Source organism: Pieris brassicae, chromosome 9 (genome assembly GCF_905147105.1).
Source record: "Pieris brassicae chromosome 9, ilPieBrab1.1, whole genome shotgun sequence".
In the NCBI taxonomy this organism is placed as follows: Eukaryota; Metazoa; Arthropoda; class Insecta; order Lepidoptera; family Pieridae; genus Pieris; species Pieris brassicae.
Genome location: NC_059673.1, coordinates 12,140,332 through 12,160,048, shown reverse-complemented (window position 1 = coordinate 12,160,048; position 19,717 = coordinate 12,140,332). Strand labels below are relative to the sequence as shown.

Sequence of the window (19,717 nt, the reverse complement as noted above, 5' to 3'; positions counted from 1 at the left end):
TTGAAAATCTTTCTCTCCATACAATTAATAAACCGGGATTTAGCATGAAAATTCCGATAACCAATATTGAAGGCAAATTTTTAAAGAACAAAGGCAGTAATTAAAAAAGGATTATTTTATAGATATTTTGTAGCTCTTCATTAAAGTGTCGGTTTTTGTCTGGAATGTTGAATATTTTTACGAGGATTGAGTTATTTTTAATTTCGAACGAATTTTTTCAATTTAAATAAAAACTAACAACTAAGCATTTCTCTAGGTTCACTAGTTAATCTTACCATTTAATCTGCGAAATTAACTCCATAACAAAAATCTACTTGGAGATGTAAAAAACCATATTGGATAAAGGTTTAACCGCTATCTATGGTTTAACCGATATGCTTTAACCGCTATGCTTCAAAAGCCATTGTTGAACCGCTATGGTTGAACCGCTATGGTTTGACAGCTACGGTTTAACCGCTGTGGTTTAGCTACTTATGGTTTTCTACGGCAAAAATTTGTATATGTTTTACAGCTGACAAAACGTGTGATGAATAAAGAAATGTAGCATAAAGCAATTTAATTATGACATAATATTATTTTATATTCAAAATAATTTCCCGAGTGAAACCAGTCTGAAAACATAAACGGACGAATGTCGAGAAATGCTTAAACGCAACACAAGAAATATTGCTTTGCTTTTTAATGGCTTGGCGCTCGCTTTGTCGGAAATAAATCTTCTAAGAAAGTCCTTTCTGCCGAGAAGCTTTCGTTATTTTTAGTACTAAAGATAATTGGCACTTTTCTATTTTTTTTTACTTAATCGCATTTTTCAATCAAGTTGTTCAAATGGTAAGTACCTTGGATATTGCAGACCTAAATATAAATAACAGTTTTTTTTTCATAGAACACTTCAAACGGGTAAGGCTCGACTGATGGCAAGTGATACCGCCGCCGATGGACTCCCAATGCCAGATCGCGAGTGCTTCACGCTCATTTCTTTAAGGACCTAAGTTGAATTGATTCGGAAATATATGAGTGGCAGGTTCCACATAGTGGTGGTGCACAACAAACACTGCTTTAAAAACCTTTTAATAAAATATCCAATCAAAATCCAACGAAAATAGTAACCGATTCAAAGACATGAATAAAATTATAGCTTTTATCGTTTCCATATATTAAATGTAAAAGATAAAAAATACTTTTTAAAGTTATGTGATGTAGTCCTATTGAAGAAAGACACGTGATCTGACCTGCATTTCTACACCGATTTCATCTCTGGCCTAAAAAGCGAACGTTATAAGCGTGCGTCTTCGAAGTTTTCATTTCTTTAAAAAATCAATGGTGCTACAACCTGTTTAGGTCTGGGCTTCAGATTTCTATATATGTTTCATGATCGTTTGTGAATTGAATAGCCAAGTGTGTATGTGCCTAACACACAGTCGTATTTTTAGGTCTAAGGCAAGCCTCACGTTGTTTTCCGTTACTGTTCGAGCGAATGTTAAATGCGCACATAGAAAGAAAGTCCTCAGGGACAAGCGTCGCACGCTGAAGCCACTAGGCCAACACTGCTCATGTACTGATCATGCTTCATTTCTTTAGGTCATAATATTATTGAAATTTCGAGCTGTTGCCTCCTCGGCTTATCTTGCCACTTAGGCCGTTGAAACCTACAATCGTCTTTACTCATTAAGACCGACAGGGCCCCATTTCTTGTGCCGTCAACTACTATTACGAGTTTGCCTATATGGAAAATGGCCAAACGCTTTTTGTGAAAGATACCTCATCACCTTTCCATGATATCCGATTATATCCCCTATTACATATATAATACACACCAGATGAGGTTTAATCGGTTCCGCTGACCGCTTGAGTTTTTAACTACTTCTTTAACGTATACCACGACAGTCTGATTTAGTACAAAGAAAACTCTAGTATACTATTCATTGATTGTTACGGATTGCTTTTACCTTTTACTTTTTTTAATGCCAACTTAAAAAAAGAATTTGTAGCTTTAAGTGCCATCGTAAACACAAATGAACATTTTTCTCGGTAAATTTAGTTTTAACAATGCAAATCCTACTGAACTTTTAATCCGGTCATGAACTTCCAACTTTTATAAAATCCGTAAAGCCGACGGTGAAATATCGTATTTTGTCACGATATATGTAATAAATATGCGGATATTTCATAAAACGTCTTATAAACATTGTTTTTCTTCTTTCTATGTGCGAAATTAAAACTTCCTCGTAAGTAAGACAATGTGAGGAAACTGGAACACCTTAGAATTGAGATGGAAGCTCTGTGCTCCACCTGTTGCAACTTAATATTAAAAACATTAAAGAATGACAGTATTATAAATAACTAATATTATACCAACATTTTAAAAATTACAAACTATTTTATAACAATCTTTACGACTTCGTACATGAAATTTCTTCATAATTTCGAAATAAATATCGCTTATTACTCGTTACTCGGGTGTAATATAGGTGAAATAATTTTCCGCTTTCTGTGTTTTTAGTCGAAAACGGCATAGACCTTTCTTGGGTATTTTTTTCATTTTTGAAAAGAGGTTTAACCTTAGTGCCTAACCACAGACTCCCACAAACTCCTTTAAATTCCTTGCGAACTAAAGAGTAAAAAAAGTACAATCAATACAAAAACATTACAACATACAATATATATATACATATCTAATAGGTCTACTCCTAGATTGGACTCCAGATCTGGGGGAGATCGAGTCTGATGTTCTGTATTTATCATCTCAAAAGTAGTAGTAGCAGTAGACTCGTTCCGTATAAGCCTTCGAATCATTTTGGAAGATGGACTTTCATGCAGTAATAATATTTGAAATAATGTTATTAAAAAAACATGTTAGTGATATGTATGTTTTTAATGAGAATAACTTCTTTAAATCTAAACATTTATAACTCCAAGAACGCGATGAATGACTAACCTAACCAAGTCCCGTAAAATATAGCGTATTAGTCTGTAAGTACATTTTGAGTATATTTAGCTAACAGGCTTCTAATTAACAAATAGCAAAATCATTTTCATCGGCAATGCGTCTTAATGAATATTAATGAGTCTCATAAATTATTACATACGACCTTAACTAATATCTAATTATATTTCGCACCTGCGACCGTCGCAATACGTGTTTGGTACACGCAACATTATTTATGAAAGAAAATCCAAACGGAAATTAATATGGAAAATATCCCGTGTTTTGGTTAAATAGTTCTATAACTTTTGAAATGACATGACGAATATAAATTACTAATATGAGAGTAATTTTTTCGAGAGAGAGAGTTTTTATCTCTTTCTGTCTAATTTTGTATACGCTGTGATGAAAAGATAAGTTTTAGTATAATTGTAATGATTTTAGAGTGTAAATGTAATTAACAAATCAAATGCTAAGCTAACGTCTCTATAATATATACACAATACAAATTTTAGATAAGTTGAATTAACAAAGACCATTGACTCTATTGTTAGCGATATCGGAGTGTTAATTAATGGCTCCTATCCCGTGACTTCTAAGACTATCAGTTGCGTGATTCTAGTTTCCATTCGAAACGTTAATTTATGATATAAATATTATGTAAGAATATGTCATAGATATACCTTTTTATGTGTGCTATCTAACAGTCGAAAGGTTCTCTTCATGACTCAACCATATTCAAAAATATATCCAATTAAGAACGGTAAATACCTACACAATATTAAAAGCACAGGAGTGTTCATTACGAATGATAAACTTCATTATATTGGGCTTCAAACACAGGACCCTTGGTTGATGACTAGGTTAAGACGACAAAAAAAAATAATGGCTGCAACCTTTTCAGGTCTGGGCCTTTCTGTATCTGTTTCATGATCATTTGTTAATCTAATAGGCAAGTAGGTGATTAGCCGGTGATTAGTACGACTTTTTGGGTCTAAGGCATATCGGTTTCCTCACGATCACCGTACGAGCAAATATTAAATGCGCACATAGAAAGAAAATGCATTGGTGCACAGCCGGGGATCGAACATACGACCTCAGGGATGAGAGTCGCATGCTGAAGCCATCACGCCAACCCTGCTGAAACTGCTCTCATGGTAATCACTACTATTAGGTATAAAATATTATAATTCAGTTTTTTTATGTTTTTAAAAAAGTATAATCATCTTCACTTGTACGAGTATAATTTCAAGTTTTCCCTAAAGTCACTTAAGCTCATGAGAACATAATTTTTGCCAAGGATAATGGGAGTACTTATCTTGGTCTTATTCTCAGTCTTATTCAATATTATAAGTACAAGGAAACGTTTTGCATATTTTGTTTGTTATGTATTCAATAAAGATTTCGTGTTGTTCGTTTTGCTACAACTTAACAATAATTGTTAAATGTATTTCATTCAATATCTATTTATGAAAAGTGTGTTAAACTGTTCAGTAGTATATTTGTTTTACCGTGTTTATTCAGATAGTTATTAACTTCATTCTATAATATGTAAATATTTATGATATAATATATTTATTACTATTTACTTTTAACCGTCTAAAAAGGTTTGACTGATTCACAAAACAACAAAGGTTTCGATTAATATGGATAATAAACGGATTTATCCAACTGATTACTTAATTGTATTTGTAATTAACTACTTGTATTTGTACTTTTATTTGCCCTATATCAATCGCTCTTCAAAGGGATTTTTCGATAAAATCATATTTATTTGTTTCAGGTACAGGAATATAATGGAGCAGATTACGAAGTACATAATCATCATAGCCTCACTTTTAACAGTGACCCCGTTAGTCACTGAGAGCAAAAACGACACGAAACTCAAAATAGACAGACGCTATTACCAAATGCCAATCTTCATTAACGTGTGTGATATTAGCGATCGCCGCTCAAAAGTGCATTGCTACTGTGACAGTAATAAACCAAAATTGGCGACTAGAGCTGACTGTTGGATATTTAGCGGCGGACTCACTGAAGATGATCCGATTTGGCTCAGTTTTTCCTCTCAGTCAGAAATAGAACACCTCATTTTTAATGTACGAATCGATGACGCGTTGACGTTCATTCCAGCGAAGGCCATAGTTAGACTAGACAAATTAAAGTTTCTATCCATTCAATTTGGAACTATTAAGCGGCTCCCGCCCTACGCATTCACGAACTCCTCCACAGTTCGACAGATAGTGCTGAAGTCAAATAAAATATCTAAATTAGACAAACACTCGTTCTCCCAACTTATGATGCTATCAAATCTAAGTTTAGAAGACAATCTCATATCTGAACTTAAGAGGGATGTATTCTTTAACCTACCAAACTTACATGTATTGCACTTGACGAACAATAACCTAAGTTTGTTGCACGAAGGTTGTTTCAAACACTTAAACAACTTGATAGAATTAAGATTGGATATGAATTATATCTCGGTTGTAACCAAGGAAATGTTGGAAGGGCTAGAGAATCTATCTAGATTGAATTTGAAGAACAATAAGTTGACAATGATTGGGAACCTGGCTTTCAGCGAGTTATGGGGATTAAAAGAATTGATGTTGGATAATAATGCGATTGAATACATATCGGAGCGCGCGTTTGGAGGACTGATTCAGTTAAGAAAGTTGACGTTGTCGGGTAACAAGTTGACATCGTTTTACGACGATACACTGGAGGATATAGGGAGTCTCATCGTGCTGGATTTGAGGGATAATCTGTTGACGACAATATCGTACGAAACTGTCAGGCCTGTTGTGGAAAACGATAAGGCGCTTTCGTCAGTTGTTTATTTAGATGGTAAGTGATTTTTAAGTGATTATCTAGAAATTAACTACTGAAGTACGGCGTAACAGCGTCTTGGTTATCGCTATGCCTATACAATTATAATTAAACACGACACAAAAAGCTTAAAAATCAAAATAAATATGAATAATATTATAGTTCATATAAAAAAAGCAATTATAAACGTATTTTCTTGTAAATTAAACCTGTATAAATTTCTCTAATCTCACCTGAAAGTGCATGCAAAGTGGTTGTAATAATCAGAGCAAAGTTTAGTTAGGAAATTAGTTTACAGGCAAACCCCGTCGTGGGTTTCTGAAAATGAACTTGAAAGTTTCATGTTAACATTTTTATGATAAGCTTTTTGATACACTTTTTAACAAGGTACAGATAATAGCATTTCTAAAAAGATAAAGGCTAGATATCATTGTGTGCATTTTTAAACATATTTTTATAAGTATTTCATTGACCTCATTTTAACATGTGTGATTTTAAGAGCATAAAAAAATAAAATTGACATAAATTCTAGATAATATCGAATATTATCTCGAATTTATGAATATTACTATTCTTTAAACATACATAATAAGCACTTTGTTTCTATCTCATTTTTAAAAGTCATTATTAGGAGATTTATTACGTAGTATAACAAATAATATTTACGATTGACCATAAACTAGACAAATAAAATAACTAATTCTTAAAACATCTATTTTATTTTAAGCCCTTCAAGTTAGTTAGCCCAAGAGGGTTAGAAATACATATTTTATTATATAAAAAAAAATATATCTTTATTATGGAACATAAGATACAAGATGCATTTCACATCATTAAATTTGAATAGGTAGACATCCCTACTCATCGGTAAAGAAGACAGAGGATGTAGGCCGAGAGAAAAAGCCGGCGCAAAAAAACTCTCGGTACTCTTTTAAAATAGCAAATCATCAAAAAAACACTTATTTTGTAACAAATATCGCAAATTAATTAGAAGTAGCCTTTACATTTCATATTAATCATGCATCGTGTCTGGCATAGCACCAATGGTATTCTTAATGTGTTTATCACAAAGAACACATATTTTAAAACTAATAATAATAATTTATTTGCTAGAATTTTGTACACAAATGTTATGGTGGTGCAATCTAAAATTCAAATATTTCTCCACTTAATGTCTTAAAAAATTATCTTAAAAGGTAAAATTTTACAATTACATTGTAAATCATATCATTATGGTCAATTCTTATGTTATTCCATCAGTACATCATCACACCATTAAATATATTTCGTTATCAAATTCATATTAATGATAATGTTGGTTACATATCAATTATGACTAAGGCGGAATTGTAACTAACTAAAATACGTATACGTAAAAATATTACCGTAATAAAACGTAAAACACAAAGCTTAATAAAACAGGCTAAACGAAATACTTTTCTTAAAACCCGAATAAAAGATCTAATAAACAGTGAGAGGCAATAAATGTAAAAAGAAACGTAAATGTGACGCATCTGCCGATAACCGGTTGTTTTAATCAGAATGATCGACGGCTTCGCACTTGCCAATATAGAGATGAAGGTAGGAGAAATTGGGAAAGAAGGGACGATTTTTACACTATATACGAAAATGAGGTCAAAATCTTTCTATCATTCAGTGGTCTACGCTATTGCAAAAAAATGATCGTATATCGTGTATATACTTTGGTTTGGTTATTATAGTTATAATTTACTTTTGTCTAATTGTTTTTAGTAACTTTAAAATACATAAAAACCTCTAAAATACCTATTTAATATGCCTCAATACATTAAAAGTAGATATACTCATCAATATAATAAGACTCAAACAGAAATCTCACAACGAGTTTTGTAAAAAAATTGCCTGCTATATTATCTATAATAATTTGATTTCTATTACTAGAGTTATAACTTAATATTTGTTGTTGTATGTATATATGAATAAACTCAAAAAACGAATATCTTGCAAATAAATGATATATTATTATTAAGAAAGTAACATCATCCGTTAGCTAACTAGGTTTCGCTTAATTCGGAAATATTAAAAATATGTCCAGCTGTGCGAAGCTTGGACAGCTGGTGTATAGTATACTAAACTATGCGGATAAGGCTCTGCCGTTACCGCATAGTTTAGTGTAGGTGGGGCCTTGTGGGTATGCACAATCGCGAGTCCCAAATAACCCCCAAGTAAAAAAAAAGTACGCTACCTTAGCGGTCTAGTTAAAAAAGATCAAGGGCAAAGTTTAATATTTATCTGTCAAATCAATACACATACAGTATTAACCCTTAAAGGGTTAAGAAATAATAAATGAAGAGGTCATAGTTAAAATATATCTGATTCTAAGCCTTTTCACGTTGTATCTACGTAAATCAGTCTTGGATTGTACCTATCGCAAGGGCTGCGATAAATTTCACCCATTTCCATCGAGGAATGCCATTTTATTTACAAACATTCCCGCTTGTTTATTAGCTGCTTTATAACGCCATTCTGTAAGCGTATAGACTTTTATATTATTCACGAGTGGGATTTCGTATTTGGGCATTGAAAATAAAAAAGTTGTTTATATTTTGGGCTTTTTAGGACGTCGTGAATAATACAACGGTGAAGTTGGAAAGCTCGAATAATAATATTATTTAAAAATGTTTCTATTTGCCTTTCGTTTAAGAAAAATATTAACACATGTCTATAAACTTATAGACATATAAATCCAATAAACTAACAATAAAAATCAAAGTTTATAATGCTTTAAATCATAATAATAACACATGTTGTTCTTGACTCTTAAAAAGTACATATTCCTAGTACAAAATAAACAAATGTGTGCATGTGCACACGTAAGAAGTGAAACTTCTTTATGACCTTATTTTTCAAAAAATGATCTACTCTATGCAACTTTACAGAAATTGGTTAAATAAAATAAAATTAGATAAAGTTTAAAATGCTTTTATATATGTATTACTTGTATTCATGTCTATATCATAGAATTATTTAATTTACTTTATTACTTTGTATTTTAATTATTACAGAATGTCATTCATTGTAATAGAATTATTACTATCATTGTTATCGTTATTATAGATTTTTGTTATTAATGGCTTCGAAGCCCAAAAATGTGACGGATTTTTTTTTTCAACGCCGATAAAGAAGTTTCACTTCAAAAATCTTACTTTAACGCTAAACGACCCCGGAAAAGGTCAACTGAGATACCAGTAGTAATTGATACCAGTCGTTAATTTTCATCCGAATAATTATCAAATGCGCTCAGCTCTCTGCATCATAAGAATTACTATTATTAATGTTTTTGCTACAACCTTTTTCATCACAAAATGTATATAATATACAGAAGATTTGAATAAGTCTATTATTATTAATATTAGTAGTATAACAATACAAAGCAATGGAAAATTACTTTAAAATCTGAGCGATCCCGAACTCAAGTTATTGATCGTTGTTTCCGTAAGTAATTTAGTTAAGTGCTCCTCGACTGTCCGCAATATAAATTAAAAGGAAAGTGCATTGAATGGAACTAATTTTAATTAGGATAAATGTAAGGAAACATTAAAATTTTACGTTTGGTCCGTCTTACCTCCCTCTGACAAGCAAAACAGCTGGGCCGCAGAGCAGGCGGAAAATAATAAACGGCTTAAATATAAGATTATTTCCTCCAACTTCGATTTTATTTTCTTTGGAGCAGATACTCTTGGGCCGTGTGGTACATACAAGTATACATGTGCTAATTAAAGATTTTAGTTAGGCGTCTGATATCCTCGCTTGCTGGTTTCTCGCTCAACGAATAAGTATCGTAATACAGCGAGGAAATGTTGCCAGCGTTAAAGGTACACTGCCACAAGGACTAAACTTTTTTACATTTGTTATAATATTCTTATTATTACTATGTAGGTTAAGAAAATTCTAAATACTGTATATTTGATTGTTATGAACTTATAAAAATTGATTTTCCAGCTAACTTGTATTATTTCTTAAGTAAGTAAGTTGTGTTTCTAGTCAGAATCTACTGATTTCAAAAATCTTCGGAGCCTATATATTAAATAAGAAAGCCTATACCTGTAAAGAAATAAAATTTAAAATTTATTCTTAACAGGCAAATAAAAAAGTCTAAATAAGACAGTAATTAAAACTTAATTTTGCCAAAAGCGAAAATCCTTCTGTTTCCTCTTTGTTCCTTTTTTGTATCATATCGTCATGAGTTAATTGTTTGTAGTGACCAGAGAAACCAGTATTAATTATGTAATATAAAGTTACTCCGTTAATGAGAATCCCACCTAGGCTGATACCGACTGGTAACACAGGGCGTAATGCATTTCTAGTAATAATTGTTGCGGGTACACACAACATGATCAATCAAACAAACAGAGCTTTAACTTCCACTGGGGTAAATAGATTTAAGAAAAAATGTGTGTTTGTACTAGTGTACACACGTAAGAAGTGAAACTTCATTTATGACCTTATTTTTCTAAAAATTATCTACTATATGCAACTTTACAGAAATTGGTTAAATAAAGTTAAATTAGATAAAGTTTAACAAAAGGCTTTTATTATCACACAAATAACACATTTTACCTTATTACTACTAAGATTATTACAGTAATTCATTAATTGTAATATAATTATTACTATCATTGTTATCGTTATTATATATTTTTGTTATTAATGGCTTCGAATCAACCATGGTAGGGACAAGACAACGTGTAACGGAAAAATATGACGCGTAACCGAAAAATGTGCCCGTAATTTTTTTTCCAACGCCGATAAAGAAGTTTTATTTCAATAATAATGAAACAGACTCCAAAATGTATCTCAAATCCCTATAGCTCTTGAATGAAACAGGAACTGAATGTAAGCTAACAAATATTGAAAGTTAAAGGAACATTTTTGTAAAATTGTGAAATACCTTGAACCGTTGAATTATTTATTCCTGCCTGGGGAGATAGCAGCTCAAAATATTCCGGTATTCAAAGCAACTTAGTAAAATACAGGTTAAATTACTGGTCATTTGAGACTATGACGCCATGTCTCAAAGTTACCGAAGAAGTATTATGCAGTATTTGCATATTATGTTTAAGCTTCGTTTGATAGAGTGTAGTGTCTGTATTATTCCTAGATTTATATACATTTGTTTGCAGCACTATAGTATTTACTCTATAATCAGTATAAAAATCCACGTCTAAAGATTTAATAGGTTCCTTTAAATAAAATAATTTTTATTCCATAAGATTTTTAAATTTCTCTGTCTATGTATATAGTCATATAAAAGTCGCTTACTTTTTCGCTGTGTTTTTGAGTAATTTATCACGGGCAAATCTTATAGTTAGGGTTGTAGTGTGATGTAATAAATATTATAGGTTAAACAGTATTCTAAACTAAAAAGTATTCGGTGATTGGTTTTTGAATAAATTGTTATTCCCTATTCGTAAAAAATAATAGTTACATTTAACTTTATTTACTGTGTACTTTTTTATCTTATCCAAATAATATCATCAGTTATGACAAACTATTAAGTACACGACTTTAATAATTAATTGAAGGTTGTATATTTAAGAAATTATTAAGAGTTAAACAATCTGAAGATGTTATGTTAAGTTTTTCTTAAAAATATGAGACTAAAAAGAGAAAACATTCTTAGATCTTGCATATTTATATTTGATCTTGACTGACTGTTATTTTATACATTAGAATCCACTATGGGTTTTAAATTATGCCTGTGTATAGATTCTTGTATATTTGTTGTTCTTAAAACTAAAAAAAATGTTTCGAATAATCAATACAAAGTTTTTCACGTTGATTAATTTTTAAAACTAATGTTTTAAACTAATTTAAATAATAAGACTTATTAAAACGGAAGGAGACTGGTGCTTCGGGAATGCAAGCCAAATACCGAAGCATTAAATTAACCGTTGTCGGAAATCACAAACATACTTCAAATATTTGAAGCCACAGTTAAACAAACATTTAAGCGCAGTACCCCTACGGTAAAGTTTTGCTCCTTCGTGATTCAGTTTTTCTAATACAATACACAAAATGTTCATTTAATTAAGTTATAATACAACTACAACGAGAATTAATATTATTTATTTCCAAAGACGTAAGAGACTGATAAGTTAGTGTTCTACATCATTCTTACTAACAATAGGTTTTGAGTATGTTACTCTCAAAATGTCCGCGTCAAATCTCATCAAGACGCGCTTCCCAATTGTGTATTTCTGTTTCTCTATATCCTTTTATATATACTACTTGTGACCAGTAAAATAGGGAGCGTTTAAGTATTACGTCACGCAATTGTTGGAGATTCTTGAATTAAAACGTTTCGTGACCAACCAGTGACTCTTTATACCTAAAACTTACCATTATGTGGTGTTAACCTGAAAATAATATTAACAAAAACGGGTAATTCAATTCCCGCCCCACATCGTAACCTTTTTCAAGAGGACACCCCCAAAATTCCTTACATATTACTTGAACGCTCCCTTATTTAATTTTTAAGCGCCTGGTAGATAGTACTGGTGACCCCAGAGCTGGTCTTCCTCGCTCGATGAATATCGTATCGCATACAGCGAGAAAATGCCAGCATTAAACGGACCAATTTTGAAATGTATCAATTTGTGATTATTATTACTATGTAGGTACGAATTAGAACTGAGGCCCAGAACAATATTTTGAAATGCCATACGAGTTTTATTGCCCAACATCATAATGACTCTTGTACGTTAGACCACTCTCCGGATCGTAATAATTCCATTTACGATATGCAATATTTCAACGTCAGTTCAATTCAACGTTTTGTTACATCCGAACGAATATTGTACGTGAGAACTCGAATCCATTTTTCTTAACCGACAGTGGGGCGGAATCGCATCTATCTTGATCACGACGGTTTAGGCCTAGTGTACATGCTTGTCACTTGTCTGTCAATATTTTGTAGACGTACAACATTAGTAGTTCTGTGTTGAAACATATTGTTCAATATGCTATCGAGTGAAATTAAATTTGCACTGTTTTAAAGTACTCATTTATCTTATCAAGAGTAACCCCAACTTGACAGAGCGTTGTTTGAATTGTCTAGTGATATTTTATTGACTGAAGATAGTACAGAATTATCTTAAACGACTATTTCCAAAGTTCATTGTTGCTCTGCTAAATAGACTTCATGTTATTTAGTCGCACTCTTCGTTTCTAAAGGTCGTGTTAGTGGCGCGCCGCTCAACTTCTCTGTCTTCGGCGAGCCTCAGCACCTGGGTGATGGTTAGGCCAGTAAGGGCGTTCACTTGATCGGGCTCGAGGACAGGTGCCCTCCCTCCTCCCTCCCTCCCAGTCATGATAAGTTATTCTAAAGTTTCTGTGAGTGTTACATGTCCAAATGTAATAAAGTGTCGAAAGATGATTTTTATCTATTAGCGTCTAAGGATGTCTAATCTAATTTTTAACTGTAACGTCTAATCATTTTTTCATACATCAATTGTACTAAACTTTACTGTATTAGAATGTATTTATTCATCAAAAGGAGATAACTGTTAACGTAATGTAATCGATTGCTGGCCTTATTCACAACATCTTGTATCCGTCTAACACAAAACGTATTGGAAACTGAATAAATTGTGCGATGTACACAAGTCCAGGCGAGATTTATTGTCACACGGAACACTCTGTCTTGCGTAGCTTTCTTTGGTCCGAGAACATACAATAAACACAACTGTATACCGATATTCTGTTTGCAATTCAAATCCTTCTGAACACAGTTCGAAAACGTTTTATTATGGACATGTAAATCACGACGGATTAAAAAGGTTTTTCAAGGACATGAATCTATGGTTTCTTAGAGACTTATATATTAAAGCACTATTTATAAAAAATATTAGGCTAAAAAGCAATCTAGCTATTAGGTTGATCCTAGCTGGTATACCAATGGATTTTCTTTTTGACTTAACACTTGCCCGTACGGGAAAGGAAACATCGTGAGGAGGAAGGGGCATAACTTCGACCCAAAAACGTGTGGGGGAACAGAAAGCAGATACTGAAATCTGAGACCTAGTATTGTCTTTTGTTAACATAGCTTTTACACATTAAGAAAACACTTTTTAACCGGATTGAAGCTATGTATTATTTTTATAAACTTATAATTATTTACATAACTTTTTACAGTCATCTTATTAGTCGATATGAACTCCGGGGAAATAAATACAGATAACACAACGTTCTCTACAGCTGTGATACTTTTGACATTCAACACCTTTTGTCTTCAGTCACCGTGACCACGCACGCTGTAAAGCACGAAACGTCAGAAAAAATATATTTAAAATTATGTAAATAATTATAAGTTTATAATAATAATACATAGCTTCAATCCGGTTAAAAAGTGTTTTCTTAATCTGAGACCTAATAGGCTGTAGTAACTGGCTTTATTTATTTATAAACAGATTACTCCAAACGCAAACGCCATGACATTAGTTTTACGCACGCAAATCAAACGTTCGTTGATTCTGATTTGAGAAGCGAACGTGTCGTGTCAACGCCTATTGACCAATGTCGTACGGTATTCTACTGTTTCAATCCATATTTGGGTTGTAGAAGCGAGCTGTTCGGGATATTTGTTATGTTGCTGCAAAGGAATAAGTTAGGGTACAAAATAAGTTTAACGAAATTAATTAAAATTAAATATTATGACACTATCTGGTCAATATATTCTTGAAGCCTTGTTGTATGCACAATAAAATATAAACGGTTTTAAAACAAATGGTGACTTTCACAAGTATAATAATCAAATCAGAACTAATCTAAACGTACGATCAACCACGATATAGAGGATAAACCACTCCTTATATGGGAATTGTATTTTTTACAACAAACTCGAAATTAGACAATTATCACTGAATAAATTCAAGGCTCAATAAAGCTTTTTTATACATTTGACGAATTTTAAATGATCCTAATCCTTGGGATTGATTTGCTCCAGTTCAAATAATTTGTATAACTCAAAACTTAGCGATTAAAGAGAGTGGCGGAAAGTTTCTTGCCAGTTCTTCTTGCCCGCTTTACGCTCTAGATTTGCGAATTAGTAGTAAATGTAAAGTTATAATTAATTTACTTTTTTCTGACGTTCATAAGTTTACTTGTTTCCCTATATGAATAAATTTATTTTGAGTTTGAACCATCAAACGGAACACTGGCGTTTGACATTCACCATCCAGTTTTTCATTAATAACAATATGTTTTTACACTATAACTATTCTAGCCGTTAAACTAAACCATTCGTTAGTGGTAACGACGTAGGTACTGGCCAGCTTTAATTCTAAGCGCGTCGTGTAGTAATTATCTGGTCGGGAATATAGCCAAAACTAATGTTAGGGGTTAAATATTATAATTAAATTGGAATATTATTTAAGACTAAAGTGGGCTGTATAATTTCGCTTAAAGATAAGTAGTTGATCAGCATTCTGTACAAATCACCGTTTTTTTGGTATGGGAATTGTCAATTGCTCAATTAGTAGAACGGTCAAGGGCTGGTTGCTTGCTTATTATTGCTATTATTAAGGCAGCACTACTATTTTAATCTATATAGAAATATCGAACTACCTCCCAATCAAGTGCACACAATATGAATCACCCTAAGTACATTAAATATTATAAATTACATAAAATTGTGTAGATATTTAATTAACAAAGCTTTTCTACATGTCAAAGTGCTTCAACAACTGTTCAAATAACCCTATTGCATAAGTGACCTAATTCTAGTAATATATTACGCTCTACAAAAGCGAAGTGGAATTCGATTTATATATCTATTGAAATCGAATGAGTTTATTTGAAGATCTGTGCTAAAGTTTGGTAAAAGAAAAATGTATAACTGTAGCAAGGACTTTAAAATGTGTATTTGTATATAAAACGACTACTGGCTTCGTTTCCGTTCTTGCTTTGAATTATTATATTTAAATCATTTGCCATTTTTTTATTTGAGTTTCTCTTTGTATTAATAAACTGCTTTACAAAGTTTTGCGGTATACAAATTATCATTAAACATATTAATTGTATATATTTTACCATAATCCTACACGAAACCTTACGTCTAAACGTAATCTTTTTCTTTACTTAATTAATTTTGTTTTTCTATTAATTAAAGATATATATAATGTATATAAAAATACACACACACATTAGGTGAAGCCATGGCTTGCAAGTGTCCATCTACAGTTAATTCTAATTAATGTTTATAAATAAGAGTATTTTTCTTCAACGTTAATTCGTTTTTGGTCTGTCGTATGTCTTAAAATGTCAATTTGTTAAGACGCTTTTTGCATCTTAGAAGTATTTAAATCATGGAATATATTTGCATGTATGAAATTTTATAAAACAATTATAATTTATGAAAATTTAAAGATATCACTGCCAGACATAGAACTAGGCGAGACCACTTATAAATTAATGATGAATATTCATTGTTTATTTTCCTAATCCAATACTAAACGCGTTTTTCTTTGCAGGTAATCCTCTGAGTTGCAATTGCCGTCTCTCTTGGATTTATACCCTGCACAATGAAACGAAAGACAACACACTCAAACAGGCTCTAGACAAAGTTACATGTGTCGCTGAAAACAATGAGATTGATAGAAGTTTAAACGATCAAATTGATGAAAAAGTAGAAAATCCTGTTCCAACTAATGAAAATTACGATTATTACGACAAAAATGATGAAAAAGAAGAAACGGTCAGAGAAACGACAGGTAAAGCAATTAAACTATTAGATTTACCGATAGAAGAACTACCATGCCCAAAAGAACTGATGCGATCTATTGAGGAGTCATATGGTCACCCAATTCAGAACGAAATAAGGTTAAAGGCATTCTCAAAAGACGATAGAAACCTACCGCATATAATCCTTATCGTAATGATGTTGCTTATCTAAGATGTTAATAACGAATCAATACTATTTGTGATATTAGATGTTAAAATTTTAACTGTAGTCTGGACTTTCAAAATATGTAAAATGTTACAAACTTCTGTTGTTTGAAGGTAGATTTGGAAAAGTTAAATTAATCTTCGAGACTTAACATTGGCTTAAGTTATAACTTTGGTTACGAAAATTATAAGATGTCTGTTGAACTGAAACCTACGCAAATTAAATGTATATAATGTTATAAATTACATTTATAGTTAATTACTAAATATAAGGTTATAACGTTAAGATATTTCTTAGGAAGCTTTTCATTCAAGTTATTTCATCTGCAAATAAATCAACAAGTTTGCTTTGAACAAAGCTTTTTCTGCGAGAACTTGGTCGTCATTTTTGTAGAGCAAGTTTATAAAGAACAATATAACTTGAAACCAGAGTTAAATATTAAATGAATTCCACAAACTTTTGTCACGGCCTTGTTAAGTGAAACGCTAATATTTTAAAAGCATATCGGCGTTGTTTCGCCATGAAGTAGGTTACTTTATAGGTTCTAATGCTGGTTATATTATTATGAATTTATGACTATCTTAGAAAGGTTATAACGCGGACAGCTTTGCGCAAGCAAGCACATACGCGTAATATATAACGATCTTGGTGATACTCAAATCAGTTTTTCCATTAGGCAAGGATTTATAGAAAGAAATTGTAATAATAGTGTAAATAGACAGTGTATTTAATATGATCTCTACAAAGCAGCAACAATACATACAATCGTTAAAGGTGTGATAATGACTGTGTGTATGGAAATTTTATTTTATCTGAATCCAGAATCCGAGAATGAAACGTTAATACTCGTATGAATATATAGCCAACAAACATATCGTTGAGTTTACTCTGAAGGTACATCCAATGGTATTTATGTAGTAATTCACATTTATGGATAACTGTGTTAACTAAGCTTATTAAATTAGGTATCTTATACTTAATGGCTGTCGATATTAAAGTTCACCCTCGGCTAGCAATGGCAGTAGCAAACTTATACAGAATGCCATTTTTCAAACGAAACTTAAAAGCTATCGTGTTGGCGTAGCAAAACTCCTACCCAGATATAGAAGGAGAATGTTCATCGGAATATTTTTTATAGAAGTATAATACAAGATTTGGATAAATTTTTTTCACTGACTTTGACGCTTAAAACCTATTTTTCCTATTCTTTCCGGGCTCGGAGCATGTCAAAACAAATTCAATATTGATTTTATTTTTTAAATGTATAAAACATACGTTTTTACTTACACAACAGGCTTATGCGACACCTACAATGACGACAATCATGACGATGACGTCATACACTGGCTTCAACTAATAAATTTTCGACCGTAGATATTGTGGCCTTCGGGTCAGTAAATAGGTGGTCTGGTCGTGAATGCCTTTAGGTGTAGGAAGAAAACAGCATCCTTCCTCAACGGCCTGGTTAGGTTTTCCATAAAAAACATTTATATTTACTCTAATATTAAACTGTTTGAGTATTCGGGTTGTTCATACTGTTCCCAAATATATGAATTTTGGTTAGTCTTTTATAATATTTTCTAATTTGCAATAGCGGATTTATACCATAAGCTTATATTAAGATTCGTTTATAAGTGTTCATTCTTAAGACAATAGTCGAATGAGTTTATTACAAGATAATTATTATTTTATTAAAGCTATTCTTTTACTAAAGATCATTCTTATTTGTTCCAATTTAAAGTTTAAATTTAAATTATCTGACTTCATAGACCAGCTTGCCACTTTTAAACTTAGTTCCTCTTCATACTAGAAATTCATGGATCCCTATAGTTTAGGGTTTGATTGAATTAGAAATTTTGATTGAACTAATCTCTCATATATATGTGATTTAAATCAATAGAACATCGTCTATATATATTTAAATTAAGCGTACATGCTAGGAAGACTAATTTGATCATCATTCTCAGATATTATACAATTCCAGCAACCCTAGGTTTCGCGTGCTACATATTTAGTAAATTAATGTAATTATTGATAGAACAGTGTAATTTTGAATTTTATGATTAATTATTTACCACGTTTTAATATACTGAACAAATTTTTAGTCTAATTAATTTTGATTCTATCAAAAATGGTTGTTAGCTAATTTATTATTTTAATCAATCTACTGTACATAGATGTAAATAGAAGTAATTTTATTTATTACATATAACAAAATTATAAATACATTTGATTCTGTTGTAATAAATATTTCTACTCGTGATTTGTGTTTTAATTAATACTGTTACTTAAAGACAGGAATACATTTATTTAAACAAGTTTCCCCACTTTACAATAAGATCTAGAATAATCTAGAAACAGACAAAGATTTATTGCAGACCCTTTAAGAGGCAAACACACTATACTATGACTAATTAACAAAGTAAAATTTAAAACTATGATAACAAAGTGAATAAGCAAAATTTAAATAATAAGGCTAATTTCAGAATTAGGCAAATTATTTAGATAGCAGAACTGTGAGTAAGAGGGGGGTAGAAGGGTATACAGCAAGGTTTTAAAGGGGAAAATTCATTGCCTAACTTGCTAGGAAAAGCAGAGTTATAATATAAGATGGGTAAACACACCTTTTCTATTTCCAATTCATTTTACACATACAAAAAAATATATGAAAAAACTAAAAAATCTAAGATTGTAGATTTATATATTTATCATAACACTTTGTTGTATTATATATTCTGAACACATATATAAATTAAGGAGGTAATGGGCGGCCTTATCGATAACAAGCGATCTCTTCCAGGCAACCGCTCAAAGGCTAGTACTAAGCGTTAGGTACATAACTAAATTAAAACAAATACAGATAATAATGTAGACTATTCAAAATGAAAGAGACAACAGATATGTTTTAAAATTGTGTGTTGTTGATAGATTTATAAGTTGATTTAAGAGCGATTGGATCATATAAAACAGTATCAATATCTTAAAAGCTCAAAAGGGATTAACGTTTCCTAACATTTAATATTATTCACTTTGAGTAGACG

General features: G+C 31.6%; 1 protein-coding gene across 1 annotated transcript; it reads left to right on the top strand.

The window, feature by feature from the left end:
- Nucleotides 1-4,717: 4,717 nt before the first annotated feature.
- LOC123714270 (connectin-like) lies at nucleotides 4,718-18,267 on the top strand. The gene is made up of 2 exons (XM_045668476.1): nucleotides 4,718-5,767; nucleotides 16,261-18,267. The coding sequence occupies exons 1-2, from the start codon at nucleotides 4,720-4,722 to the stop codon at nucleotides 16,680-16,682; spliced, it is 1,470 nt and encodes a 489-aa protein (XP_045524432.1). The 5' UTR covers nucleotides 4,718-4,719; the 3' UTR covers nucleotides 16,683-18,267.
- The last annotated feature ends 1,450 nt before the right edge of the window (nucleotides 18,268-19,717 follow it).

Coding starts and splice junctions, on each gene's coding strand:
- LOC123714270 (XM_045668476.1), top strand. CDS start 4,720: ATGGAGCAGATTACGAAGTACATAATCATCATAGCCTCACTTTTAACA. Junction 5,768..16,260: donor GTCAGTTGTTTATTTAGATG/GTAAGTGATTTT, acceptor TTTTCTTTGCAG/GTAATCCTCTGAGTTGCAAT.